The sequence below is a fragment of the Bacillus rossius genome, chromosome 1 (assembly GCF_032445375.1).
Source record: "Bacillus rossius redtenbacheri isolate Brsri chromosome 1, Brsri_v3, whole genome shotgun sequence".
Taxonomy (NCBI): Eukaryota; Metazoa; Arthropoda; class Insecta; order Phasmatodea; family Bacillidae; genus Bacillus; species Bacillus rossius.
This window is the reverse complement of record NC_086330.1, coordinates 19,648,888-19,676,729: the sequence shown is the minus strand read 5'-3', so window position 1 is coordinate 19,676,729 and position 27,842 is coordinate 19,648,888. Positions and strand designations below refer to the sequence as shown.

Genomic DNA, 27,842 nt, shown 5'->3' with positions numbered 1-27,842 from the left:
TAAAATTATGGTGGTAAGCCTTATCACCATGTAACAACCTAGAATACAACCTTCCCCATGACAATCCAGTAAAAATAATTTGTTATAAAATTTTGTCACATTTTAAGTTAGGTTACCAAATTATGTAAAGTTTTTCCTTTTAGAAGTAATTTGGAACTGACCCCATGTCAGGTATTGTGTACGTAATTCACCTGGATGTATCTGTGTTGTTTGTATCGTGCCTACCACCCAAGGCCATAAGCTGTAGGTAGGCAAGCAACAAATATTAAATAAATAAATAAAAATAAAATTAAATACTTTTATTTATTAAATGCATAAGTTTATTTTTCAAGTTTTTTTTGCTTGTTTCTTTCTGTGGGAAGGCGTGCTGACATAATTCTCCCTGGGTTATTTCCACAACCGAGGCTTTGTTTCACACGCTAGGCGTTGATTCACGGCCACAGGATTGTTAGAGACAAAATTGCTCGGGTCGTAGGAACAGATTTAAGAATTTCGCGGAAGTTTCTGTTGCCATGCGCCGTGATTGGCTGAGAATTACATCAGCGAGCCCAGGATACTGCCCGCACAAAGGGAAGGAAGGCTGTATGATTAGCCATTGTTCGAGTACCATGCCGAGAGTTCGTGGTCGGGCGATGGCTCAACTAACATAATGTTCTTCATTAAAAATCTAACTTTACAGCTACGGTCCGGGCAACGCCTAATAAATAACTTTTTTTTTGGACATTTTGATACATTATAACTTTCTTTTCTTGATCGTAGTCATAGGTAAATTCCACAGCAAGGCAAAAAAAAAGGTTTTGTCCAGTCATCGCTGCCCGGAACTTATCCGGACAATGGACCGTGAGTTATCACAACCACAGGATTAAATTAGTAATAAGAGTTTATATGTTTTTCTTTTCTGTACCTATGCACATTTAATTTTTTTTGTGTGTTCTGTTGTGCGGCGGAAGACTGTGATATTTTGATTTTACGTGAATAAAAACCACTGTCTTCGAATTACTGAGTGACCTGCTACCAATCTGTATGTTCACTCATCACCTAATCCTGAGCTAGCTGGAGGTGATGAGTGGTAACAACTGATTAGTTCATACAAATCCTATCAGGCCAGTGATTTTTTTTTCCATTGCACCATTCATTAATGAACCTTTCCCATGTGACTCATCTGTTCATTTCTGTTCCGGTAAATAATGTCAAATACATTCCAGCTAGCACAACAGTAGTCATATTGTACGATTGTGCGCACAGTTGACTTGCTTAAAACTAAAGTGCAGCAAACTTAAGTGTGGCCTACATGACATTCTGCATGGCGTAATTCTTCTAGTTTTGTCTGAAATACTTGAATACGGTGCATTACGCTCTCACTTGGAAGCCATGATTCCACTATGATTCCAACTGCAGGTGCTTGTGCACAAACAGTTACCAGCAGACGAATGGGCAGATGTTGCTTGGTGCTTGTTCCTGTGAGTTCCCTGCCACTGGCTAGACTGAAGTTCATCATGGCCCGGTCTGTGTCTAGGCAACATCAGTACTGCACTGCGACATATGCGCAGAGGTAAAAATATTTGGTCCTTTACACTCAATAGCCGCAACTGATGTTTGTACAACAGCCAATAGCGTAGTCAGACCTGCACACGCATCTTTCCCCCCCTTGTACAGCTACTGTATGACATGGTACATGTGTTTTTACCAAGTTGAAACAGACTTTGTGGCATCATGTCCAACTTTTGTTTTGCTGTGGCTATTTCGTGTTAACTGTAATTTACAGAAAAGCTAATCAAGACTGGGGCAGTAAAATTAACATCACGTTAAATGAATCCGTGCAATCTGAAGACGTGCTAAGTGAGAGATTTATTTATTGCCTTAAATGTGATAACTTCGTATATCATAAATGATATTGTGCAAGCTTACTCTTTGAGGGGAAACTTCATCCGAACTAGTTCAGGAAACATATCTGTGTTAAGGATGTAGGTATTATCACATTGCAAGTCTGTACATCCGCTGCTTCCTGCGGTGAATCTGAAAGCCACAGCACTGTAATCACGCATCCTTTCAGCACACAAAATTAAAATTTGACCGCTTCTGTTAGTGCCTATAACTTTGCAGTGTTGTGCTTCTGGATGTATGTTCATTTAAAATAATTGTGTTGGCATTCCCTATTACCCAGTTAATATATGTCCAGCAATTTCCAAACATCTTTTTTATAAAAACCTTGTTGTACACTATTCCACCCTGAATTGGGTCTTTAACAAGATATCTGTCACAGCAACAGCTTGAACTTTAGCCAAGGAAAAAAAAAATTGTGACTATTCCTAATTACTAACTATGGAAGCATGCATAAACATTTAAAACTAATAAAACCATTTGAGTAAACCCAAGTTAAAAGACATTAAAGGAAGGGATACTAAGGCAAGGTCATAAGAATAAATGAATGTGTGAGAATATAGAGGGGAAGAAAAAAAAAACATGTTAAAGAGCAAGATCAGAACTGTGGACCTTCACAAAAAAAAAAGTGTATGATATAATGAACTCACAAACCACAGACACAGACTGACTTATTGGAGAGATTTCAGATGCCTACACACACTCCAAATAATGTCACTTGTTTCATTGTGAACCAAAGACATGTAAACAGTCCAAAAATAAAATTGATAAAAATATCACTGTCATAAAACTAAGTGAATTTTTCCTAACCTCTTAGAGAACAGGAAAGCTTAAAAAAAAAAGTCAATTGCAGGCTTTTACTGCAACTATCTTGGATTTCAAGGTTGAGCTGCATCAAAGTGATAGAATGCCAGCAGGCATCTTCAAGGGTTGAGACACCAGGTGATTCCTCAGTCCCGAAGACACTCGCGGAAGTGCACTGTACGTCACGAGTGGAGAACTCACCGGCGTAGGTGCCGGGAGTGGTGTGGGTGGCGGCTGTCTGGTACGCAGCCTCGTAGCCAGTGCCCGGCCTCTGAGCCGTGTAGGTGGCCGCAGTGGCCGCCGTGGGAGTCACGGCATAGCCAGTCTGGCCCGTCTGGTACGCAGCTGCAGCTGCTGCAGCCGCGCCAGTTGCTCTGCAAAAGTCGTTTCACAATTTCAGCATTCACCTTGCCATTCTTCCCTGATTATAACAACATAGTACCATAGCCTTATACATTATTTTTTAATTGCACCAACATGCCTTGAATGCGACCTCTATAACAGAACACATTCAGCCTGTACACTATCACGATAATAACTGTGAAACTCTGACAATGAAACACAAAAGATTTCACCATTCCATAGGAAAATTATTGCAGAACAAATACTTTCCATCAAGTCTTGTTTCAATGAAACATTCACGCTGCAAGTGCCTCTTCATTGTTTCCAGACTGTGTGGACAAAGGGCCTATGCCATAAAAATTTTTTCACACATGTTCTAAACTTTAAGCAATTTTCACAAATATACTAATGGTGGTAAATATTTACTTGGGTGGTATTTCCGAAAAAAAATGTTAAAAATCCGAAAATACATTTATTTTATGCTCTTCAACTTCCTCTTTTCATTAAAAGCGGCGGAGATTAGAAATTCCAAATACTTCATTGCCGAAAAATGCAGTTTGACTTCCAGCACTGAATCATCCAACGAAGTATTTTTCTAAGTGCCAAGGTTCTGGGTGTTAGGAGGGTTTTTCTCAATCTTTGTCTGCGAGGTATTTTTTTCAGAAATGGAATCGTTTCTAGGCATCTTTTTATTACAGACAAGTTTTCAATCCACCGCACAGCACAAAACATTTTTTTTGGAAAAACTCTGGAACCAGTAATCTGACAATAAACAGCACACCGAGATAGGATAATTCTTTAACAGTTGATACAATGCTCCAAGAAACTGATTAAGTTGCCAACCAACCTTTGTGTGTGTAGTTTTGTAGCCACCATTGGTAATGTACAATGAACAAGTACCAATATATCCAAAGGTTCCTTTTCAGTAACAAGCGTACTTTCTCTTCATGTAACTTGTGTTGTTTGTAATATTCAATGTATTGTGAATTTTATGAAAACGAATAAATTATGTAAAACATTAAAAATGACAATTAAGAATGTAGGTTTATAACTCATATTTTGAATAAAGTATTTTTGTTAACATACATCTAATTACTACTGATTATGTGGAGTAAATTCGTTTTCACGATCTTATATCAATACCCATTTAACATTATTTGATAAAGCTCTTATTTGTGGCACGATATAAGTGCCAAAGCATTTTCACCATTACACTAATATCAATTTACAATTATATTTTTAAGACGTCTGCTTGGGTGCCAGGTAAAAATAAAAAAACTTCAAGTTGTTCTCTTTGCCTATAGGAGACCTACCAACTCTTTGTGACCTAGATTCATTTCCTTCCAACTCTTACCAACTCCTTGGGAGCAAAAGAGAGTGGATGAGTAAAACATAACTATCACCTTGGATTTGAGTTCAAGAGAATGTCAAACTGAGTTATATTTATTCTGAAATAATTCATCAATTTGTCTTCATTCTCACTTGCAACTGCTTCATCAAATTACGAAATTCTCATAATTCTTTCGCAAAAAAACTTCATGAACTCATTTCTTTTAACGTTTAAATACTGTGAGCCAGCAAAACATACAAAGGAGATATTAAAATTTTTTTCCAGAGGGATTTTAAAATATATAGAAACATTTTTTTAAATTAAAACATGTCAGGTAAAAAAACTTCATTACTATTGGAACTAACACACTGACGTAGGCAAAAAGAAGTAACCGTAGGCTTCTCACACAGCTGAAACTGCAGGTGTTATACAGCCCACCTGTCATCATACAAAATAACTCTCTCTCTTCACTGATATTTAGCCAACGTTTTTCATAACACTGTGACCGCCACTGTGCATCTCTCCCACACAACCTCACGATCTAACCTGATCTGACCGGCCACCTAGCACAGTGAACACGGCACGCAACGGTAGAGCTCTCTGTGTGGTCTCACCTTAAGTGTATTTTATTAATGGAAATAGTCTCTAACACATTTTTCTGTTTACGTTCTTTAGAATGTTTACCTAATTGTACTCTAATATGATGAATTTGAGCACTATTTTGATAAACGTAATGACAAACGACTTGGATGGAGGCTGAATCGTGAAATTGTATTCGTGTAGAGATCATTTTCAGTGCTTTGTGCAAGGATTAGTACCTGTGACTTGAAGAAAATAGTTAGCTGTTCGTAATTGATTTGTCAGATGCATTCTATTGGTAATGTTTGTTTAAATTTTTAGTAGATCTTGAGTGTTTGTCTTGTGAAGTAAGGTGCCACATATTTGGGACAGTTATTGAAATGGCAGGGCAAAGTGAGTGTTCATCATTTTCTTCTCTCTGCGAAAAAAAATGTACCCACCTCGTTGAGTGAGTGTTCTTTCTTTCTTAAAGTTTCATTACCATGTCATTGACCTTTCTAGAATTTGCCTCTGCATTAACATGCCTTTCATAACTTTGCCTAGACTGTTTTCCACAAGAGATTGGCCTGATTGTTGTCGCTACCCTGTTTACTTTAATGCATTTTCACTTGAAATAGAAACAACAAGACAATAAGGATGGAAAACAGTCAAGGTCACAGGCCTATCATACTGAAATTAAAGATATATCTTCCATAAAACCACCTCAGCTCTGATATATTCCCTAAGAATCAATGAAAAAACAGAGGTTAAAGTTGCAGTTAGTATCAAGTGAAAAACAGGGCTGTAGCAACAATCAGACTATCTCTAGTGAACGAAAAAAGGGTAAATATGTATTGTACGGATTAGCGCAAAAAAAAATCGTACAAATATAAAATAACTTTCATTATATGCTCTTTTACGTCCTCTTTTCAAAACCGCCTGCGGAGATTAAAAATTACAATTACTTTTGGAGATATCGCCGTTCTTATTTTGCAATACAAGCCCTATGTAATCATTCAACAGACGCCATTTTATATTTTGCCGTGTGCGCGTGAATGCCTAAATAACAGAAATTTTCCATTACGTAAGGTTAGTTACATGATAAATACTTCAAAATAAACGGAAATTAAAAATAATATCAATTAATTTTACTTGTTATAATGTAACTGACCTGACCTAACAAAACGGGACAAAGGTAGATTAGGTCAGGTCAGCTACAGTATAAATACTTTGAAACTGAACGGACATTAAAAATAATAAAAATTAATTTTAATGGTTGTTTAGTTTTAAAGTATTTATAATGTAGCTGACCTGACCTAACAAACCGGGAAAAAGGATGAACAGTAGGAACTCACGTAATTTTCTTTTTACGTGATGTAGTCGTTCAACTACGTCGCGAAAAAAAAAAAATCATACTTGTAAACAAGCAACAATGGTGAACGCGGGAAGCCTACGATTCACTCATCCTTCTGGACATACCCGAATACTCACGTTGGCAAGCCTTCTTTCAACAGACGAGTGGCCAACGCCCGATCGTGCATCTTCGGTTTTTTTTTGTTTATTGTAAATAAATATGCAACTAATGAAAACTAATGGTCAATTAGGTTATGTTAGCTACATTATAAATACTTCAAAACATTGTGGATGGTTGATTTGGTTAGGATAGCTACATTAAAAATACTGTGAAATCATGTAAACTGTTTCCTAGCGCTGGATAGCTACATATTAAAAAGTTATTTGCTAAGCAACCATAAAATGATTTTACAGTTTTTTTAATGTAGCTATACTTACCTAATATAACCAACCATCCACAGTGTTTTAAAGTATTTTTAATTACTTCTTGCTAATTTTAAGAAAAGAAGGCTTGCCAACGTGAGTATTCGGGTATGTCCAGAAGGATGTGTGAATCGTAGGCTTCCCGCTGAAACACCGCATCAGTTCACATCATGAAAATTAAAAAATTCCATATCTCCTAAAGTATTTGGAATTTCTGATCTCCGCCGGGTTTAATGAAAAGAGGAAGTTAAAGAGCACAGAATAAAGGTATTTTCGGATTTTTAAATTTTTTTTTTTTAAAAATCGCTAAAAAATGAATATTAAAAAATTCGATATCTCCAAAAGTAATTGGAATTTTTTATCTCCGCAGGCGGTTCTGAAAAGAGGACGTAAGATAGCATATAATGAAAGTTATTTTATATTTGTACGATTTTTTTTGGCGCTAATCCGTACAATACATATTTACCGAAAAAAGTTCAGCTACAGTGTTGTTTAAAGCATAATGGGGACAGCAGACACCATGCACGGCCACCTGAAGTAACATACCAACGATTATTTCTCAGAAACCAATAGAAATGTTGAAACAGTTGTTTTCAGGACAAATAGAGGAATGTCTGCATTCCTAAAAAAACAAATTCGGAACTTTGATTTTATTTGCGGGAAAGCCATGACCCTTACAATTTACAGCATCCCTTCAATTCAATTCAATAGACTATTACACTTGCAATTGGGCTTCCATCCGGTGGTAAGGATTACTTCCTTTTCACTCACTTCCCCCCTTCCTCTTGGCATTCTCCTCAGATCCTTTGCACCTTTCACCCCTACCATTTCTTCATCCTACCCATTCCATTCTCTTCCTGTCCTGCCAAGAAAAGCATTCAAAACCCCTTCCACACCTCCAGGCCCTCTGAAGCTTCCATCCGTGATCTCCCCACCCTTTAAACCAACCTGCGTATCCTAGTTCCCAGCTGAACGCAGTCCCCTTTTCGCCATTTATTACTTTACAGTCTGACTAACCTTCCCACTCTCGCTCCTTAAACATCGCATTATTTACATAATTTTTGGCATGTCAATTTTGTCAATGATTCATACTGTTAAGTCACAAATAAATTTAAAGAAAATTGCAGGGTGCCGGTTTGATATATTAATTGGTTTGCAACATTTGAATTCAAGCTCAAAAGCATACAACGCTAGTTCGTATTTATGACATTGATGTCAACATCTGTAAAATTTAAATAATATTTGCGGCACTAAGGGTACCATAGTTTGAACTTACCTCACAGGATTAATAAGGGAAATATGTGTTGGCACGAACATTTTGCAAAATATAAAATTAAGAGTTTTACATTACAAAAAACCGTAATCTCCAAAACTTCTAGGACACATTTAATACTTAGAAAAAAATGTCTACAAGGAGCTTAAAGCATATAACCGTAACTTGATAAAACAAACACAATAGACCAGATAAAGTTTGAATCTACTTATTAATAATATTAAAAAACTAATTACAAGAAAATTCTGCAAGATGTAAAACGCTACGAGGCAAAATGGCGACGTTACAGCATGAGAGAAATCAATAAACCTGTGATCGCCGAAAGGAAAAATTCAGTCCTATGAATCCCACTACAAAGATACGTAAAACTATTTCAACAAACATTACTAATGAAACAGCTTTCGAGAAAATAAAATTTCAACACCAAATATATAAAACAAATTCAACAGCGCCAAAGACAAAAACGCCGGGAATAAATGACTTAAGAACTATTGGTATACAGTTAAAACAACGAGTATCATTTCCATTTCATGCTCATAAAACATACGATTACACAATCTCAATTCGCAACCAAATATACTCACCCGTATTGTGTACCACCATGCGTAAATCCAAAATAATTATTTGTAGCCATTGCACTTTCATTACCAATAAAGAAAGAGAAACAAAATGGAGGCGTTACATGCCGGAAAAATTAACCATGATTTTGATTGGTTGAAACTTGGCAGCAGCGCAAAGGATAAGGTCAAATAACGAATTAATAATATTTCAATAGTTACTAAAACGTTTAGATATAAAGATATTTTCTATCTAATAATTAAAAACTGTATTTTATTTATGAATAAATATAGTAATTTTAATTTTATAAGTAAATAAAATGTCACTAACATTTCTTTTTTCACTTCAGAGTATAACACCTTTTCCTGTTAAAAATTCTCTTTTTAAAAATGAACTGGATAACAACTGCAGTCTGACGGCCATAATTCAAATGACAAAAAGGTTGTGTCAATTAATAAATATTTAGTTTTGTTAACTAACTCTTCGCTCTGAGCCTTATACTTGAGTTTATATCATTTCTTTATGTACCCATGTTTTTTATTCTCTCTTTTTTTACTTTTAAAATGAAAAGTACTCTGTAATATTTAGTTTTTGTGGTTGTACAGAATGTTTGTATTGTCGCGGCCTCGTCTCTGATGAAGATGTGGAGACGGGGTTGACATCGCTCGGTCGTTCGGTAGTCGTGTTGTTTGCCCGGCGCCAGCTCTTAGGGTAGAGCAGCCTCACACTCTGAGGCGGGAGTGGACCGTTCGGCCCAGTGCAGCTGACCGAGGAGGTGCTTGCGCAGAACGGGCCTTCGGAGATGATGGTTGCGATAGTGTGGGAGGTAGAAGGAGGAAGGTACCCGCAGTCTCGCAGGGAGTAATTAGCGGAAAGATAAGAAGTAGGAGAGAGGGATGCCCACAGTCTCACAAAGATTCGCTAGCGGATGGGTTAGAAGTAGGAGAGAGGGATGCCCGCAGTCTCACGAAGAGTCGCTAGCAGATGGGTACAAGAGAGGGGGAGAATGAGAGAGAGAGAAGGGAAGCCCGTGGTCTCTCTAGGAGATGCGAGCAGAAAGGGAGAAGGATAGGAGTAACCCAATAATACCACTATTTACTGTGTGGTATTTATTCTCCCAAATTGGCTGGGAGAGAGGAGAGCTATCTAGGCGATTTTTTTTCCCTTCCCTAACTAAAACTAAGTGTGTTTGGGAGGGGTCCGGGTTAGGGAGGGACCTAAGTGCGTCTCAGGCCGAAGCCTATCACGCCTTAGTCATGCTGGGATTAGCCATGCAGGGAGAGGGTCGCATGCATCATGTGCTAGGAGGGGATTGGCCAGCCATGGCAGCGATTGTTGCTATGAATAACTCCCCTCACTCTTATCTCTAGTCTAAATTACTAGTTAAGTTGGGCCCAGGTAAAACCTGCATAGACACAGGGAAAACCCTGGGCACTTTCATGCGGGATGCAAGTTTGCATGCATCAAATGTAGGAAAGTACAGGAGACAGAGGATGGTCTGGATGAACAGTTGGACAGAGTAGAAAAATTCTACAATGCAGGGGTTGGGGATCTAAGCTTGTTAGCCCGCACGATTTATACAGTTTCCTTCTACAATCGTTTGTGTTAATGTTTTACATATTGCTATCCCTTTGGATGTTTTTCATTTACAATGTTATTTACAAGGCTACGAAATGTACTTACACTACACACTTAATAATCTTCATAAATATTTACAATCATAACATGTCTTAACATAACTATATAACAATACATATAATTCATATTTACAACTGCCATCTGGTAATGAGTGGTGGCACTATAATGGCCATGGACAGAATGTTGTGCCATGGACAGGACTGTGACCCGGATTTTAGTTTAAATAAAGAGGAGGTACGACGTCAGAACCCCCCCCCCCCTGGCAAAGCACGGTTCTAGGCCGTCCGCATGCCCTCCAGCAGGCACATGATTCCTTCTCTCCTAGTGGTTGCGAGCGTCAGGTCCAGCCTGCTGGTTCCGGACTCCCTGGGTCGCCATTCACATGTGTGTCCATTTCGCAGCCTGTGACGTAATCTGCCAGGTACAGTGTGGGCCCACATCGTCGTCGGCCATGTCTCTGATTGTCCTCAGCTGGTTCCTCCACCTTGACCCGGAATTCGGCACCGGCGAGGGAGGCTCCATGCCCCCATCTGCCTCGGGTAGGGGAAGGTAGTTCTGTTGTCTCAATGTCGTCCGCTTCCATCACCAGGGGCTGTTTCTCTGTGGTGCTTACACCCACCTCTGGTGTCCCAGTGACATCAAGGATCTGCTTTCATGCCGGGTGCCTCTGGTGCTGTCGCCTCGGGGTAGTGGCAGGGGCTGGCCTCTCCATTCTTGTCCTTGGGCTCGGTGTTCCCTCGAACAGGTGCTGCATTCCTTGGGGTGTGACAGATTGGTGGTTTTACGGCATCGGTCCTGTCACATCTGGGGTAGGGTCTTCCACGGCATTGACCCCTCCCGGGAGTGCTGTTTTCTGGATGTGGTCCCGGTGTACTTTTCGCATATGTCTACCCTGGTGCACCAAATAAGTGTTTTGACTTAGCCGCTTTAGGATGCGGTGTGGTCCCGACCATCTGGGGCTCAGTCCAGCGCAGTAGTTCCTAATTGCGTTAGACAGGGGATGTGTGCGGACATACACGTGGTCACTTGGCTGTAGCTCCGGTGGTTGTCGTGTGGTTTGCGGGGTTATCTGCTGAGTGTAGGCCCTCTGGTGTTCTCACGCTGTTGTCAGCTCAATCTCTTGCCACCGACGGTGATCCTCGGGGTCTTCCCCTTCATCTGTCACTCCGTGGGCCGTCCATTCGCAGGGCATGGGAAGATTGTGGCCTTGGACCATTTGTGCCGGGAACATCCATGTGGCTGCATTGGTCCTGCGGCGGAATCAGAACAGGGCCTCCGCTATGTGTTCGTCCCATTTGGTATGGTTGTCCCCCAGATGTATGCGCATTTGGACTTTCAGCTCCTGGTTACATCTCTCCGTTGGGTTGGCTCGTGGATGGTAAGCCGGCGTAGTCTGGTGTTCCACTTGCCATGCCCGACATAATTCTTGCCACTGCTTTCCGATGAACTGGCTGGCATTTTTCGTCAGGAGGTCCCTGGGATATCCCCATCTTGGAAATAATTCCGTCTGCAGGATTCTTGCAATGATTTTGGCTCGGATGTTACTGGTAGGATATTATTCTACCCATCGTGTGAATAGGTCCATGACCACCACCAGGAACCTCTTCCCTTGGGCGGTATGGGGATACGGCCCCATAACATCCAGTGCGATGGACTGGAATTAAGGCCAGTGGCCGCGGTGAATTTTGTCCTAATGGCTTTTCCCTTAATTTAATTATGGGTTCGAGCCCCCGGGGTTCCGTGCCCTTAAGTTTCTTTACGTATATTGTGGTCACGCCCGAGGCGCTCGCCTGACTCATTCCCGCTGGCCTGGGGGTGCGCTCCGAAAATGGGATCGGGTACTAATGGTGCAGAGCACGGGCTTAGAGGTCATGGTCGGTACGACGTCAATATTAGGAATTTACCAAGCATGCAAGATAATGAAAAAATATTTTTTTTTTTTGTTAAATTAAAAAAATTCTAACGGAATTAGGACTACTATATTATTTTATTTATTTAAAACTCATATTTAACATTATGTTAATAATGGGCCCGCCTATCTTTAGCGCCGTTAGTTCTTAGACCAACGCTAGCTTCACTAAGCGGACGGACACGCCAAGGCAAGGAATTGCCAGACCTGTCTTTACGACGTTGGGAAAAAAAATCTTTTTAATTTGTAGTTATGGATTCTATGACAATTATATTTGTTTTTTGTTTGGTACCACAACTATAAATTAGAAAAAAAATTATATTAATTTATTTATATTCAACACAATATTGGTAACTGACATAGAATAAAGAGTAGTAACTGGTAACTATATCGATCTCTTATGATTGTTTGATAAAGATGTGTTTTTTAATATTTCAATACACCTGAATATTGTGTTAAGCTTATCAGCCAGTGTATTTATATTGTCAGATTAATTTTTCTCCCATAACAATTGGTTTGTTGCTTGATTTACCTTCAACGAATTGAACAAAAAAAAATCTAAAATATATTTTTAATATTTCGTATATTTTTTTTAAGTCATTGAGGGCTGTGATATACTTAAAATTGTTTACCAATACTTTACCGTTTTAACGAGTAGTTCGTTTGGTTAGCTAGATTACAAATGCTGTGATATCGTGAGACTGTTTTGTTGGGTTATGTTAGTTACATCAAAAATACTTTTAAAATCGTGTGGATGGTTGTTTAGGCAAGGTTTGAAAACAAAATATTCTTAAAAATAGTGTGGGTGAATGGTTAGGTTAGCTACATTAGTAATACTTTAAAATTGTGTAAATGGCAAGCGTGGTTAGGTTAAGGGTGTACATATTGATTTCAGAGGTGCATTGAAACAATAGTTTTGTTAAATGAATTGAGGTTATGATTTTCCTGTATTTGCATAGCTTAATCTAATTTAGTAACAGTAGTAATGATTTCTATTGTAATTTGAGTTTTAATTTTGCTTGATTACATGCCAATAGACATTTTCTTATTTTGATTGAATTCTAGGATCTTTCTTAGTTATGAGGAGGACCAGGGCCGGCGCGTGCATATAGGTGAACTAGGCAACCGCCTAGGGCGCCAAGTAGCTGGGGGCGGTGCAGCACGACACATAACAGCTAATATAATATGTTTAACGATTATTGAAACTAGATGAAAATGGAATTTTTGTAACAGTTTGGAATGTTTTTTTTTGATATAAGTAATTATTTCAAGTCCACGGTAACCTGTTTATGATTTGTAATAAGTGAAAAAGTAAAAAAAAAAAAAAACCCACGAGTCTGCTTACATTTGATTGTTGACAAAATCTTAGGCTCACATGAAGTATTTTGAGCCAAGGAAAATTTTTTTGGGGTGTCCGGTGCTGGGGGGAGGGGGAGCATTAAGGTTTTTCGCCTAGTGCGCCAATTTACCTTACACCGGCCCTGAGGAGGACAAGAATATATAGGTAGATACATTGTTTGATTGGTTCATGCTGTGTAGGAGATTAATTTGAAAGTTTTTTTTTTAACGTACACCAGTGCTGGTTTACTGTATGTCATAATAAACCTCAATAATGTACAAAAAATATGAAAATGTAATCATTAAAAACAAGCCAAAATCAGTCAGTGTCTAAAGTTAAATGAATACATGGCATACAGAATTCTGTGAAAGGAATAGTCAGAAAAATACAACTGCACAGATGAATGCAGTGTGCTGACAATAATAAAACAGTTGCTACATGAACAGTAAATAGACAAAAAAAGACCTTGTACAATACAGTGACAAACAGACCAACTCAACAATGATACCAAACAGATAATCTGAACAACACTACGACAATACAGAGACTCAAAAGGCGAACTTAGCAACGTGACTATAAACAGATATTCCGGACACAACAATGACAACAGCACAGACAAAAAACTATGGCAATTTTTTGCGAACAGAAATATGCTCTATTCATCAGGCACAAACAGAATGGTGGAGCATATTTATTTTTTTTGTCCATTATTGAGGTTTTTAATATGAGTTACAGTGAAACCAGAAATGGCATGTGTCCATAAAAACATTTTAAATCAAGTACTATATACAGAGCCTTACCACCTCCCAGCTCTGAATTGATCCTCAGCCGTGAAGATTCATTCTGCAATGTCAAGGGCAAACAACACATATTACCCAGAGAGCCTAGATGTGTGGACTTTCTGTACACTTACCACAACTTGTCTGAGACCCACTTTATTTTTCCAGATGATGAGCTTGACTGAAGATGAGACCAAACAGCCAGACAGGTCAACAAGTAGTAGTGAAGATAAGGATTCTCGCAATGGAGCAAGTGTGAATGAAGTTTTTGAGAAGTCTGATTGTGACTGTCAGGATGGTGTTTCTGGTGGTGGTAATGCTGCATCTTTCCCCGATTATGAAATTGGCGAGTGGAAGCAAGAAAGTGGTAAGTTTCTGTGATGATCATCAGATATTAACTTAAAATTGAAATTTTTTTATTGCAGTCATACTTTCCTCAATAAATACCTGGAGGGCAGTGAACATTAAGCTGCCAAATGTAGTCATTTTCAATCTTTGCTTATTACACAAGTAATTTGGAGCTTTTGCAGATTTATCTAAAGAAGAGAGAAAGTCAACAAAAATTGCCAACATCCAAATGCTTGTAGACTGTAGATGTCTCCAGGAACATTTTTTCAGCTATTTGTTCTAAACTTTGACTTCAGGCACAATTGGGACTTGTAAATTTTGTGAGAGTTCATAATATGCATATTATAATTTGTAACACACAAAATTGTTAATTGATCACTTAAAATATTTTTACTTGTCTAAAATGGTCTATGTTGGATGCAAATGGCAGTGTGGTAATGTTTATTGAAGTTTGAAAAGTTTTAACTGGTATGAAATTTAATTTCTTGGTTCCTTCATAAATGTGTAGGGTTCCACCATAGCTAGACTGTGGATACATGCTGTTGCTGTATTAAGGTTGTGTTATTTTTATGTTGCAGATAGTGGCTCAGAAGACATAGATAATAAATCATCAAATGATGTTCCTATAAGAAAATTATTTGTTGGAAACATACCAACTAGGGTAAGTTCTCACAACATAGCAATTTTTTTCAAATTCACTGTGAGGGACATTGTTTAATGACATGCATTTTCATGAACCTATGAAATCACAAAGTTTCTCACAAAATACTTCTTCAAACAACAATTTTTAGATTTTTTTTATGCAGAAAATCCATAATTAGATACAAAATAAACACATTAACGGAAAACTAGGTTTTGGCTGTTCAAGAAATTCGAACAAAAGCATAGAATAAGACTGACCTATTCCTTTCTTCTCTTTTCCACAAATTGACCACTAAGGGCCAAAGAAAAACATGTACCATTGGGTTACATAAAAACCTGATATTTGTCTTACTGCCAGTTCTTTATAGTGGTATGGTTTGTCTAAGAGACAGGTACATGCGGCTACAGATGTTTTGCTTGCGGTCTGTTATCAAGTATGAGAAGTGTTATAATGTAGTTGTATCAGATAAAAAACAGTGTTGAATTATAAAAGTTATAACGTAATTTTGCATAGTCATAATACGCCAGGGTCTCTTAAAACCAATAAAACTGTGCATATTGAAGTGATAGAAATTACAAGAAAAGTGATATGTTTTGGGGATGAATATAAGAAGGCAATATCAGTAATCCAGTTTACGGAAAGACTGACAGTTGCCATGGGAATGACTGATAGCTGAATAAAAAAATAGGTAATGAAGGCAGTGTTGCTATAAAAATAATAATTAAACCTGGCAAAAATTAGTGCATACAATTGCGAGGTTTTGATCTGCCTTGCGGGAAAATGATTAAATTTTGTGGCAGTAGGAAATTTCTCTAGAAAAATTTTGTTTGACTAAATTAATCCCAAAACCGATGAAAGCAACACCCTTAAGACTCCTGAGTATTTCCAGCAGCACACTGGTGTGTCGCAGACTGCACTCAGATTACCATTGGTCTGTGGATCTTCAACTTTCGTCTTTGTTTGTGTTGAGGAATGTATGTGATAGAGATTCATTCATCGCGAGTCCGATCCTGGTAAAAATAACTTCCTGATAAAATTATTTCACCAAGTAATGTGACAAGTATCATTCCTAATTCGCCATAGAAATGTTCATATCATCTTCAATAGTGCAAACTGTAAGGGACATGCTGGAAGTACAAAACATTGAATTTATTTTGAATGAGAAAATTTGAATTTGTAGAGCAAGCAAAGTTGCATCACATTCCTGTGACGTACTAGACAACATTTTTTTGCGCGCGAAACCACAAAGCAATTATAATGCCAATATATCGTAATAATCTCAATTCCACAAAGAATATTTGGATTTTAGTGGATTCTTGAGTGTAGCTGTTAATGATGTAGCCCAGATACTACATCCTGAAATTCATGTACTTAGGAATTTAGCAGTACGAATTTAAACAAAAGTTGTTTGGCCAAAGCAGAGCAAATATGTAAGGATCCTTCAAAATTCATATTTTTTAAATGAATGTTTATTGGACAATGTTATCCCTAGTGTCATTGACAACATGTAGAGTAATGGCAGCAGTAGTGACAGTTACATTAACAGTAGTAGTGAAAAACAAAAACTGATTGAAGCATTGGGATAATCAAAGAGCTATATAATGAAGTAGGATAAATATTCTTAGCTTGAAAAATTATTTATATTAGCTGATCAGTCAGTAGTGTTGTGAAGAGGTTCCATCAGTTGTATTTTGAAGCAGTCAGGTCTGTTGTCTAACAAAACAGACTACTATGCTGGTTCTCTCCTGTTCCCACAACGAACGAGACGTAGCACGTATAGAACTAAAGGCAACTACCACTGTTGCCTGTATTTATTTAAGGTAGTGAAGCAGTTGTCAAAGAATAAGTGTGATTCCCAGAAGAGTTTATTTATTAGCATGTGCCTCTATGGGCTATGTTGGTCAATAGGTATTTCTTTTATATTTAATTATGGTGCTTGCCAGGTGTATGAATTTCAACATCGTGTCTAGAATCTGTGTGATTATTCATGTTTATGATTTATTTCTGTAGGCCTCAGCTTATAACCTGCGAACACTCTTCTCAGGTTTTGGAAAAATCCTTGATGTTTATATATCAAAAAATGACTTTACTGAAGTGAGAAATCATTATGGATTTGTGACCTTTCTTTCTCCAGATGATGCCAAAAGGTATGGGTATAGTAATTAACCAGTCACATGTTTTGACCAAAATTGTACAGTACTGACACAGTTTTATTTGATTCTGTTTGTGTGACTGAATTAATTTTGGTGCTGGAAAAATTTAGAGTAAAAATATTTTTGGGTCTAATATACACATACATTTTAAATGTTTAAAAAAAAAAAAAAATTCAAGAAAATGGTTGGATTCTCTGTCTAAAAATGCCACTATCATTGACCTTTAATTAAAGTAGTTTAATTACTGATGTGTAGTGCAAATTACCTTTAAATTTTATACATAATATGGATCTAGAATAAACACTGAGTTATTTCAATATCACAAATTAAATTAAGTCAGAAAGGAAGGAAGCATTTTTTTGTAGTAAAATGTTTTGGAAACTTTAAAAATAAATATCATGTAGTTGTTCATCTTTGTAAAGTAATAAGTACGTATTGAAAATTTGTGTACTGGGCTGTACATACACTGAATATTTGCAGCATGCAGGGCATAAATTTAATGGATAGCAGACAATACCAAAACAAGCAACTTTTGTTAACATATTCCGGAAACGCAACCCTGCAAAGTTACAGTCGCCAACAATAGCACGCAAATTTCAATCACTCAGTGCTGTGATGTTAAATGCACTACAGGAAGCAGGTGCAAAGCCAGGCTGAGACATTCAGAGTGAGTTAAACGCACTAGAAACTAGCAGTCTGGTTACAGCACAGAGGATGGTTAGTTGCAACACGGTTACACATTTGGCTTTGGGCAATTAACGCCTTGTTTCCTGCTAGTCAGTTCGGTGCTGCGATTACAGGTTTGACGAACAGCAATAGCATGGCAGACTTTATAAATTCGCAGAGATGGCCAATGTCTTGATTGTGTATGGACAGGAAAAAATATTTGCAGCAGGAGGAGTGTGTGTATTTACCAAGAGCGCTTCCACAGAAACGTGTGGCGGATGAAAAAACGTTCGAACGGCTTAACCAGCGACTGCCTGAAACTGGGAATTTCATATCAGGAAGGGTGATTACATCAAACTGCGAGTGGCTAACTGTAAATATCAGCTCTCGGCTCGGCGCTTGCTTCCTTTGGAGCGTTTGAACATCACTGCACTGCTATCCACGTCCTCTCAACCAGTGAAATAGTCTCTTGAAGCCCTTCAAATTCTAATTTGCACACTACTGTTTGGGCCCATAACTTTGTAGGGTTTCATGTCTGGACATAATTTTCCTTAAGAAAAGTTGCTAGTTTTGGCATTTTCTGCCATCCTTCAAATTTATACCCTGCAATCTGCGAACATTCAGTGTACATGTGTTGACACTCAAACTCTTCTAGTTACAGTATTATTATGGAAATAATTTGTCAGTTTGAGTGAATATTATTTTTGGGGATAAGGGCACGTCTACAGTAGTCGGAACCTCTGGGCGGTGGGTGTCCTTATCCTAATTTGAATAACGTTACATTTTTGTTTGAAAAACAGCCCTGTCTACAATTGCGATGTCTGATGTTCGTATTTACTAATTTCTAAAGTAGTCACCAGAGCGCAGTAAATATAGAACGCCAAAATGATTGTTTTTAGTTTGTTTTTGTTTACTACTTTCCTGTTTTGTAAATGTGTACAAAGCTAAAATAAATACTAATAAATGTCCGTTATGTTCTCTTTACATTTTGAAGCAGGAATTGGCAACAGCAAATGTCACGTTCATTCATGTTCATTCTTCTGTGCTACCAAAGGACACACATTGGGACCTAAAGTTCAAGTTGACGAATGTATTTGGACGAGGGAGATTCGGACCATCGCCCACACCATGCATGTCAGAGGATCATTTGGGACAGTCACTGATCAGTGTCGGTCGGACACAGTTTAGGATATTGCAATTGTAGACGGGCCTTTAGTGCCACGATGGTCGAGTGGTCGAATCACTCACCCTGCACCTTGGCGACCTGGGTCCAAATCCCGGCGAGATCAAACCTGGTTTTTTCGCAAGTGGGAAACACTGTGAAGGTTACCTTGAGCCGGAAGGTTTTCTCAGGCTACGACTGTTGTCCCAGTCCATGCATTCCGCCGATGATCCATTCTCACCACGTCGTTGCTCATTATCTGTAACGATATATGTCATCAGAATTTTGGTGGGTATAGAATTTTTGTTTTGCCAGAGCGTTGGAAGCTGGTTCGTATGTGCTGTTCCATCGCGAACTGACGGTGGCGCCAGCGGATCTGCACCACCAGCCTGTTGAGACCTCCGACGGTGAGTGATGCATATCTTCATATTTTGTCATGGATAGTTGACTGCTTTTCTCATTCATGGCTATCTGTGGGCAGGGATCGCAGGAGACATCTTCAACCCCCCCTCCCCCCCTCCCCCTTTTTTATCTCTCTATCCCCAATGAATATAACTTACGAATGGGAGACCTTCCAACCTCCCTCCCCAGTACATCATTAAGTAATTAAGTTAGCTCTTTCCCCCCCCCCCCCCCCCCCCCCCCGCTTCATATTTGTGGGATAGTGATATTTATGCAATTACATGGTTTAAGGGGGTGCCTCCCATTTCAGGTCATATTATATTTATATTAATCACTGATTAACTTTTAGACTTTTTCAATTATTTAACTTTCACTAAATGAAAAATATATACAGCGCATACTTTTTGCATAATTAGCTGCCAAAGTTACATTTTTAATGTTTTTGGGTTGAACAAATAAGGAGAAGTTAATTTATTGCAGAGCTGAAACTTTTTAGGTTTAACTGCAATGCCACTGGCTACTTCATGATATGGTTTTCATTTCTATCACAAAAACTCATTTCATGTTTCTTGGCTGTCAAAATCGTAACAAATTTGAGAATTTTGAAATGCCAGGTAAAATTAATTAATATTTTCTGAAAGAAATTCAAACTATTTCTTGAAGTAGCCAGTGGCATTGCATTTAAACCTAAAAAGTTTCAGTTCTGCAATAAATTAATTTCTTCTTATTTGTACAACCCAAAAAAGTTAAAAATGTAATTTTGGCAGCTAATTACGCAAAAAGTATGCGCTGTATATATTTTTCATTTCGTGAAAGTTAAACATTTGAAAAAGTCTACAAATTTATCTGTAATTACTGTAAATATAAAATCTTGACCTGAAATGGGAGACACCCCCTTAAGGCGATTGGTGCAGGGTGAAAAACAGTCATGCGTCAGAATAAGCTGAAAATTGGCTTATTTGCTTCATAAACGCTTTCTTATCAATACTATATAGTCAGCCGGATCGTATATAAGCTAGCGGGTGAGATATCACAATTTAGTGGCGAGACAGCTCTCGTGGGTGAGGGGTGTCGGAGTTGCTCCGCGGCCTGCGATCTAGCGGACATCGCTGGAACGTCTTGCAAAACTATCGTAGTCTCTCTCTCTCCCCACATTTGTCCGCGGAGCGGACAGAGGGAAACAAGCCACGAAGGGCCTTCTCCCCCATCCCCTGTCAGAATCCTCGCAGCGCACAGCCGTGATGCGATAACCGGTTTTAGCCAGCCTTACTTTCGTTCGACCCTCAATGGCAAACGAAGACATAAACACAACCATTGTAAAATTCTGAACATATGAAATTTTTAACTTATTTAGAGTCGACTATGCTTGTGTTATAATATAAATACCTATCTATTTTTAATATAAAATGTATATATAGTATATTATAATATATGCCTATGTTTACTGCTGTAGACATTGTGCGTATCACCAAAAACGCGCAGTAAAGTCATCAGGCACAAACAGACTGATAATGGGAATAGATCAGTGGCGTAGCATTTGTGTGTGTGGGGGGGGGGGGAGGGGGGGCGGAGAGGGCGGCACTTTGGCCGGGGCGGCATTTCACAGGTGGCGGTAACATAAAGTTAATGTTTTTCAAGGTTTTTCCCCGTAAATGTTTTATTGCTATTCCCATATATCCATGTACAATATTCAATGCATGGATATTGCAAGGTTTCTCAATAACTAATACTTAGGAAACTTATTTGGTTTCAATTTTAATTTAAACGAACATCTCTCCTTGCCAATTCTTTGTACTTCGCCGTAATGACTGAGCGTATCTCTTTATTTTATTCAATCGTGTTTCAATTTGATACGTCTTACAAGGTATCGATAACTTTGAGAAAAAAGCGAAAAACGAACACAAACTATTTCGCGGCCTTCATATGAAACTATACGTAGCATACATATTGAATTTCTGCGTATCTAGTTTGCAGAGCTGTTCGTTTTATGTAGGCGATTTCTCTTTCTCCTATCGTTATTGCATTACGTTTTCTCTGTAATTTTATTAATAGGTATTCTGCCATCTCTGTCATGTTTGTTTACCTGTAGAATAAAATGCAATATTATAAATTAATTTTTTTACAAACATGTTGTTCATATGTCAAAAAATGTCATTTTCAAATTTAAGGTTACTGTTATTCAATAATTACCATGCCCCAATTTTTTATAATCAATTAGAAAAATAAGAGGACGGCAAATGTGGGATCCGCGCCGGGTGCTAGTGACCTGTGCTACGCCTCTGGAACATAGGCCAGTTCCCGAAACGTCGCAACAGTTTTGTCATTGGAATCCTACCGTGTTAGTCGGTGTTGTCGTTATGTTGTCCATATTACCTTTTTTTTCCATCGTTGTTCGTATGTTTTGATTATATTTAGAATATTAAAACAAACATTTAAATGGCTCTAACTGTATGTACTAAGGGCGTAAAGGTGTTGTTTCGCGTGCGTATTATGGTCACCCATAGCAGTAAGGGTTCAATAATTGTTTCAGACAATATTTTTGTATAATATTTAGAACGTTTAAAAACTTTGGATGGATTTGCTGAACTATACCTGCTAAGAGGGTTAGAATTTATCAATCCCTCAAAACTTATTTTTTCATTATGTACAGCTAAAATGCGCGTATCGAAAATTGGTTTAGAAAATTTTTCGTTTTAATATTTTAAATGATTAAAAATTTTAATTGATTTGATACTGTGTCTAATAGTGGAGTTACGTTTTTTCCTCCACCCTCTCTGTTTTCTATCCGTACAGTAATAGTTAGTCGTACACAAACATTTTTTGGAAGACATATGTGGATAATATTTAAAAGGTCTGCATGAATTTTCAAAGCAACTGTTACTGTGGCTACTACGGTAATAATATTTTTTATCGTTTTTCTTTCGTCCATATTTTTTTGTCTTCCCGCTGTTATTGTTGTTCGTTTAATAATTGTTTCAGACCAATTTTTTTCATAATAATAGCCAGTTTACAATATTTGACACCAATTGCAAAAGTCTACAATTAAATGAAATTAATTTAGAAATATAAAAACTGTATGCAACTATTGTTATAAAGCTATTAGTATCGAATTCAAGATATGGGTGAGAGCTAAGAAATTCGATATCGTAAATGAGCTCAAATATTGTTACCAATTCCTCTTTAAAGACTTTATATTTATATAATATATAACACTTGAAGACTAAATATCGAAAATAAAGGATGTTTTTTCTTTCTCACTATTTTTCTATTCACTTAACTCTTTTTATGCATAGACATAAAATGATTAGTCATAGTGGTTAAAGTTAATCCTTTGCGTGAATATTCACTTGCACCTAACTCGCTGAGCGTCGGCAAGTGTAAAATAAGTACATATTTCACTAGAATTTGATTTACTCATAATAAAAATTCATAACTACACTCTTAACCTAAAAAAATTGTTTCTGTTATTGATCCATCATTAAATTACCAAACTGCGGAGGATACACAATCACTATGTTGGGTTGGAAGGTTGTTAGCGTAAAGCTTTTTAATTTACTATTTTCTTTTATTGCTAACAACATTGGCATTCACAGGTTACAATAAATAATTAATATTGCACGACAGGTACAAAACTTGTACATAGGTATATATGCCATACACTGCCACGCATTACTAACAATTAAAAATTAAAGGACATACATTATATGAACATGAACATAAATTGAATATATGCAAGCACTCATTTTCTTTAGCCCATAGAAATATATTTTCCATGATCAATTTGTAATTTATGAAGTACTTATTTGACATTGTTGAAAGTTAGATTTATTAATTAATATTGAATGTATGCACAATTTGCATAGTAAAATAGATATTAATTATTGTATTTAAAGGCACACACGTACTTTGACATGTATAGGAATCTTAGCTTACCACAAAAAGTCGAAAATGTCATTCGCAGCATACCGCAGAGAAAAAAGTGTGAACCTCTATTAATTTATCAAGCCTTCCAAAAAATACAGTGCAGTGGTTACATGATGACATTACAATAAACAGTAAAATAAAGACTCATGTGTACTTAAATTTAGAACAGTTTTATTTCTAATTTTGTTAAAGCATTTTAATATAGTGTGCAGCACTACATGTACATCCCAAGACTGATAACACACCACTTCCAAATGTTTGTTTCTGTTTCTCCACCTTCTAGAAATTTTACATAGAATGAACTTACTTTCAGACTGTTATTTTTAACTGTAGTCTGGAGATTACACCACAAGTCCATGGAAAACATAACGTATTTAAAAGAGAAATATGTATTATTAGTCTGGATTGCTTTCTCTAAATTACTGATTAAATTTTCAAATACAACAAATTATATACTAACAATAATAAAACTAATTAGATTCAAGAACAAAAAGTGTCACATAACTAATAAATTTTAAAATGTCTTCACTTCTTTGTTAAGTTTCTTTGAATTTGCTTCTTCTATGTATTCAGGATCTCTGCATTTCAGTCCATGAACATTCCTCGGGTCAACAATCTCAGGAAGAACACAGTTAAAGTAAAACCGTTCTAACTTCGGAAGCATGTCTTTTTTCCAAAAGGTCTCGTCGCACTGAACGTGGACGAATTCGGTATCAAAGTCACAAAATAAAATCAGCACACACTGCTTCCTTTTCGAAATATTCAATTGTCCTTGAATTTGGTAGAAAAAAGGATGTGTTCTTTTCAGTTCCAACATGTCTTCACTGTTAGTGTGAACACCTATGTTTTTTACTTTGGAAGCCTCTCGTATAGATTTTACAGGAGAATTGTTAACTTTAAGGTTGTTGATGGAAGGGAAACATTTAACTTCAATGATAGTGTCGTTCTCAACTGTTCCATCCGGACTTGCTCCAAGATAAGGGTACGATGGGTGAACAAAAAGTCCACAAGGGGACACTTTTTTTTGGAACTTATTTTCGTAAGCTTTAATTGCGGTACTTTCATGCATACGTCCGTACCGTATTGCGCCTGTGTTGATATCCTTGGGGTTCACTATTGAAACCACCATATTGTGGCAAGATGTGTCACATCTCATTTTGCAAACTTTAGAGAATGACGATGCAGTCAGTCTGTTTAGTCTGGCTTCCCTCCAAACAACATTACAATGTTGGCCGACCGTATTTCTCTCCAGTTCATGACACAGATGTTCGGAAGAAACTGAACTTTCGAGCCGCTTCAAGACCTTCGTTTTCTTTCTCTCCATTTCCTCTGTAGAAATATCGGGTTGGGCAGCTTCGGGTCCATAGTCACAATCTGGCTGAGAAAATACACATTTTCTTTTGGCAGATCTACGACTGTCAGATAACCTTCTTTTGCGATTCCTTTCAACAGCTGTCGCGCGTGCATTTAAAACTCGCTTTGTCACTGAACCTGGGCTACGACCTAATAGAGTTTTTACTGGTGAAAGGTGCCAGTTCGGACCTTTGATGTGTGACAGACTAGCACCCAAGCAGCACCTTTTGTACCGACCACTTTTTGAGACATCTGTCCGTTTGCCACCGGAAAATTTTGAAATCAAACTCATGAAGCGTTCTGCTTGGTTAGTTGTTTTATTACCTAACAACTTGTCAGCCTTGGTAATGAGTGGGTCTAGTGCTTTCATTATAGCTGGCCATATAGTTGTTGCAGACATAATTGGAACATTGTTTAGCTCGCCCGTACCTTTCCTGACACAAAATGTGTCTCGGCAATTCTCGTGATCGCCAAATACGTGGTAAAGACCATTCTTCAAATCTTTTTGCAGCATAGTACTATTGCACTCTTTATTTGCAGAAGCAATAGCTGCTCGTGCCCCTCTCGTCAATCGAGGAATTAACTGGGACAATTGACGCCTTGCAGTGATGACGTGAGTGGTATCCTTGGTAATGGCATGTAGTTTGCTAGTGTAGTTTCTTATCATATGGTTGGCACATTCCAATTTCACTACATGTCTACCATATGAAACACCTCGCTGAATCTTCAGATACGAACTTGAATCACAGTCACTGATAATGTACAAATAACGTACCCCATGCATCGATTCGCTTTCTTTAAAACCTTGTACAATAATTTCTTGTTCCATTCCTGTTGAAGTTCCTTTATAATTTTTGTAGCATTTATGTGGCCTGGATTTGCTGCCTGGTTTTTCTTGGTTGTTACATATATAACAATACTTGTTGCGTATTCCAACGTACAGCAAACCATTAGTTTCGGCTCCAATTATGCAAGCCTGCAAAAAAATGAAATATAAATAGGAAATATATAAAAAATACAAACATTGTCATTAAGCTCTTTGTTTGGAATAAACAAACTGAGGCGAAAGTTGCGTAAAAAAATTCATTATTGCGGCTTGTGGTACTAAGAAAAACAGATGTTTCTGTATGTACATGTGATAAAGTTTCAATTGCATAGTTCAATTAAATAACAATGCAGTTCTTAAGATTAAGTGTATTTATTGGTGTTATACAATTAATGTAAGATTAAGTGGTTACCGACTCCGTCCTCAGTAACTTTTTGAGTCATGGCTCTAACATTGAGGCCGTGACTCTATTCATATTTGTGTGAAGCTCTGGAGCCGTCGCTCTGGCCCACTTGCGAATGATTTGCGACGCCCGCCGACAGCTCTCTACCTGTGACACACTCAATGGAAACGCATTATGTTGGGAAAATGGAAAAAAAAGGTTGAAAACAGTTTTTGTGTACCTTATGTGCGTAATTTTATTGTTAGAATGCAGGAATATAGTTATATATATATATCCAAGTCGCAATTTGATTTAATTATTAAGAAGTGATATAATGATAAATTATAACGATGTAAAAGTTATAAATCTACGGAATGTCTAGCATAGAGCTTTCATATGACACGAATTTCCCTTAACATTAAACGTATTTATTAAATTAAATATTTGGTTCGAAAAAAAAATTAATAGGAAACCTTTATCACATAATAGGCTATAGTCGTGCAATGAGTGTACTGTAAAGTGTCTTCTAGTGTGGAGTTTGAGATGGAGGGAAAGAGTTTTCACGAGTTTAAACACGGCTACTACCACCATTGGTCTTCACGCCGCATATGTTTAGCTATCAGACAGGCCTAACATTTAACACTCAGTGACCCTTCCTTACTCCGTATGTAAAAAATATAGTTTACCTTGTTTTAAAATAACATATACGATTAAAACCAGAAATAATAATGCTAGTATTATTTTGAGCTGACCTGATTCTTGACAGTAACAGCAGGAAAATTCACAGGATAGCAACAAATTTTAATTGTGTACAGAAATTTTTTAGCTTATTGCATTTGCAAAAAAAAATGTATTTATTACATTACAAAAAAATGTGTACAAAACAGGCGTATAAATGGGTATTTGAAATTGTTTTATTGTTTTAAAGTATGTGGATTCGAGTTCTGGGTAGTAAACACATTGAAATTAGTTAGATTTATTTCCTACGAAACTTTACTTGCATAATTTTGGCAGAAACATTATAAGCCATTACAAATAAACACTAACAATATATATAAAAATTCTAACAAATACTTACAACTCCTGATTTTGCAGTAAAACCATGGCCGTATGATCTTGTACACCAACCGCCATCTTGATAGACTGTAATGTAAGGGATTCCATCTTCATCTATGTTGCCCTTCTTTAGAGCGATTTCACGTTCTTGGACTCCATTAGCAAGCATGTATTTTTCCAGTTTGTCTTCCCATGCCTAAAAATATAAATAACAGGTTAGTTGTTGCTGTTACCTTTATTTTGATTCATTACATCCAATGACAAAAAATATTTATTTCTGCAGAAAAATCATCTAATATGTACTATTAAATGAGCAATTATTGTGTGTGTATGTGTATATGTAGGCCCTATATATAGACACACATATGGGCAACTCCGAATCGGCTCTAACTATTTGATGAAAATTTATATTTAGTAAACGTGTTGCCTTTAAAGTTTATCTTAATAGGTATCTTCCCTGAATAAAAGCGATTTTAAAGCAAAAAATATAAGACGCGAACGATGCTCGGTCGCCCAGGTACCAATATTTATATTATGCAAAATAAAAAACAAACCATAGTGCTTTTTCCTACCTTTTCAACTCGCTGTTCATGTCTCGTCCATTTCCGTTTACTCATTACAGGGACTTCCATTACTGCCATCATTTCTTCTACTTGTTGGTGTCCAATCCCAACTGATAATGATCCCCACACAAATAAATAATTTAATTCCTCTTCTTCTTTTTCCGTTGAAATTATCCT

At 37.3% G+C, this 27,842-nt stretch overlaps 2 protein-coding genes and 1 long non-coding RNA gene across 13 annotated transcripts in view; 1 reads left to right on the top strand and 2 right to left on the bottom strand.

The window, feature by feature from the left end:
• Positions 1 to 8,692, bottom strand: part of LOC134532829 (zinc finger RNA-binding protein) — a 91,459-nt gene extending 82,767 nt beyond the window's left edge. For 2 of the 7 annotated variants that reach the window (XM_063369748.1, XM_063369790.1), the window contains exons 1-2: positions 8,549 to 8,692; positions 2,887 to 3,059 (exon numbers count right to left, since the gene is read on the bottom strand). In XM_063369748.1, coding sequence (XP_063225818.1) covers positions 2,887 to 3,059; positions 8,549 to 8,598 — 223 coding nt within the window. In that variant the 5' untranslated portion in view covers positions 8,599 to 8,692. The remainder of the gene's footprint in view (positions 1 to 2,886; positions 3,060 to 8,548) is intronic. The other 5 variants (XM_063369757.1, XM_063369809.1, XM_063369800.1 and 2 more) reach the window with 4 other exon arrangements.
• A 3,576-nt stretch (positions 8,693 to 12,268) lies between these two features.
• The window catches only part of LOC134532817 (putative RNA-binding protein EEED8.10), a 37,816-nt gene continuing 22,242 nt past the window's right edge, over positions 12,269 to 27,842 (top strand). For 2 of the 5 annotated variants that reach the window (XR_010075187.1, XM_063369709.1), the window contains exons 1-5: positions 12,269 to 12,450; positions 14,356 to 14,554; positions 15,114 to 15,196; positions 17,189 to 17,325; positions 19,475 to 19,566. Coding sequence is in view for 3 of the 5 variants with exons in the window: in XM_063369709.1 (XP_063225779.1) it covers positions 14,356 to 14,554; positions 15,114 to 15,196; positions 17,189 to 17,325; positions 19,475 to 19,566 (511 nt within the window). In the remaining 2 variants the exon portion in view is untranslated. Of the gene's footprint in view, positions 12,584 to 14,355; positions 14,555 to 15,113; positions 15,197 to 17,188; positions 17,326 to 19,474; positions 19,567 to 27,842 lie in introns of all 5 variants that reach the window. The other 3 variants (XR_010075190.1, XM_063369734.1, XM_063369724.1) reach the window with 2 other exon arrangements.
• Positions 25,332 to 27,796, bottom strand: LOC134532811 (uncharacterized). Its single transcript, XR_010075186.1, has 3 exons — positions 27,675 to 27,796; positions 27,125 to 27,298; positions 25,332 to 25,814 (listed from the first exon to the last, which is right to left on the bottom strand). It is a non-coding gene; the product is annotated as an uncharacterized LOC134532811 (long non-coding RNA).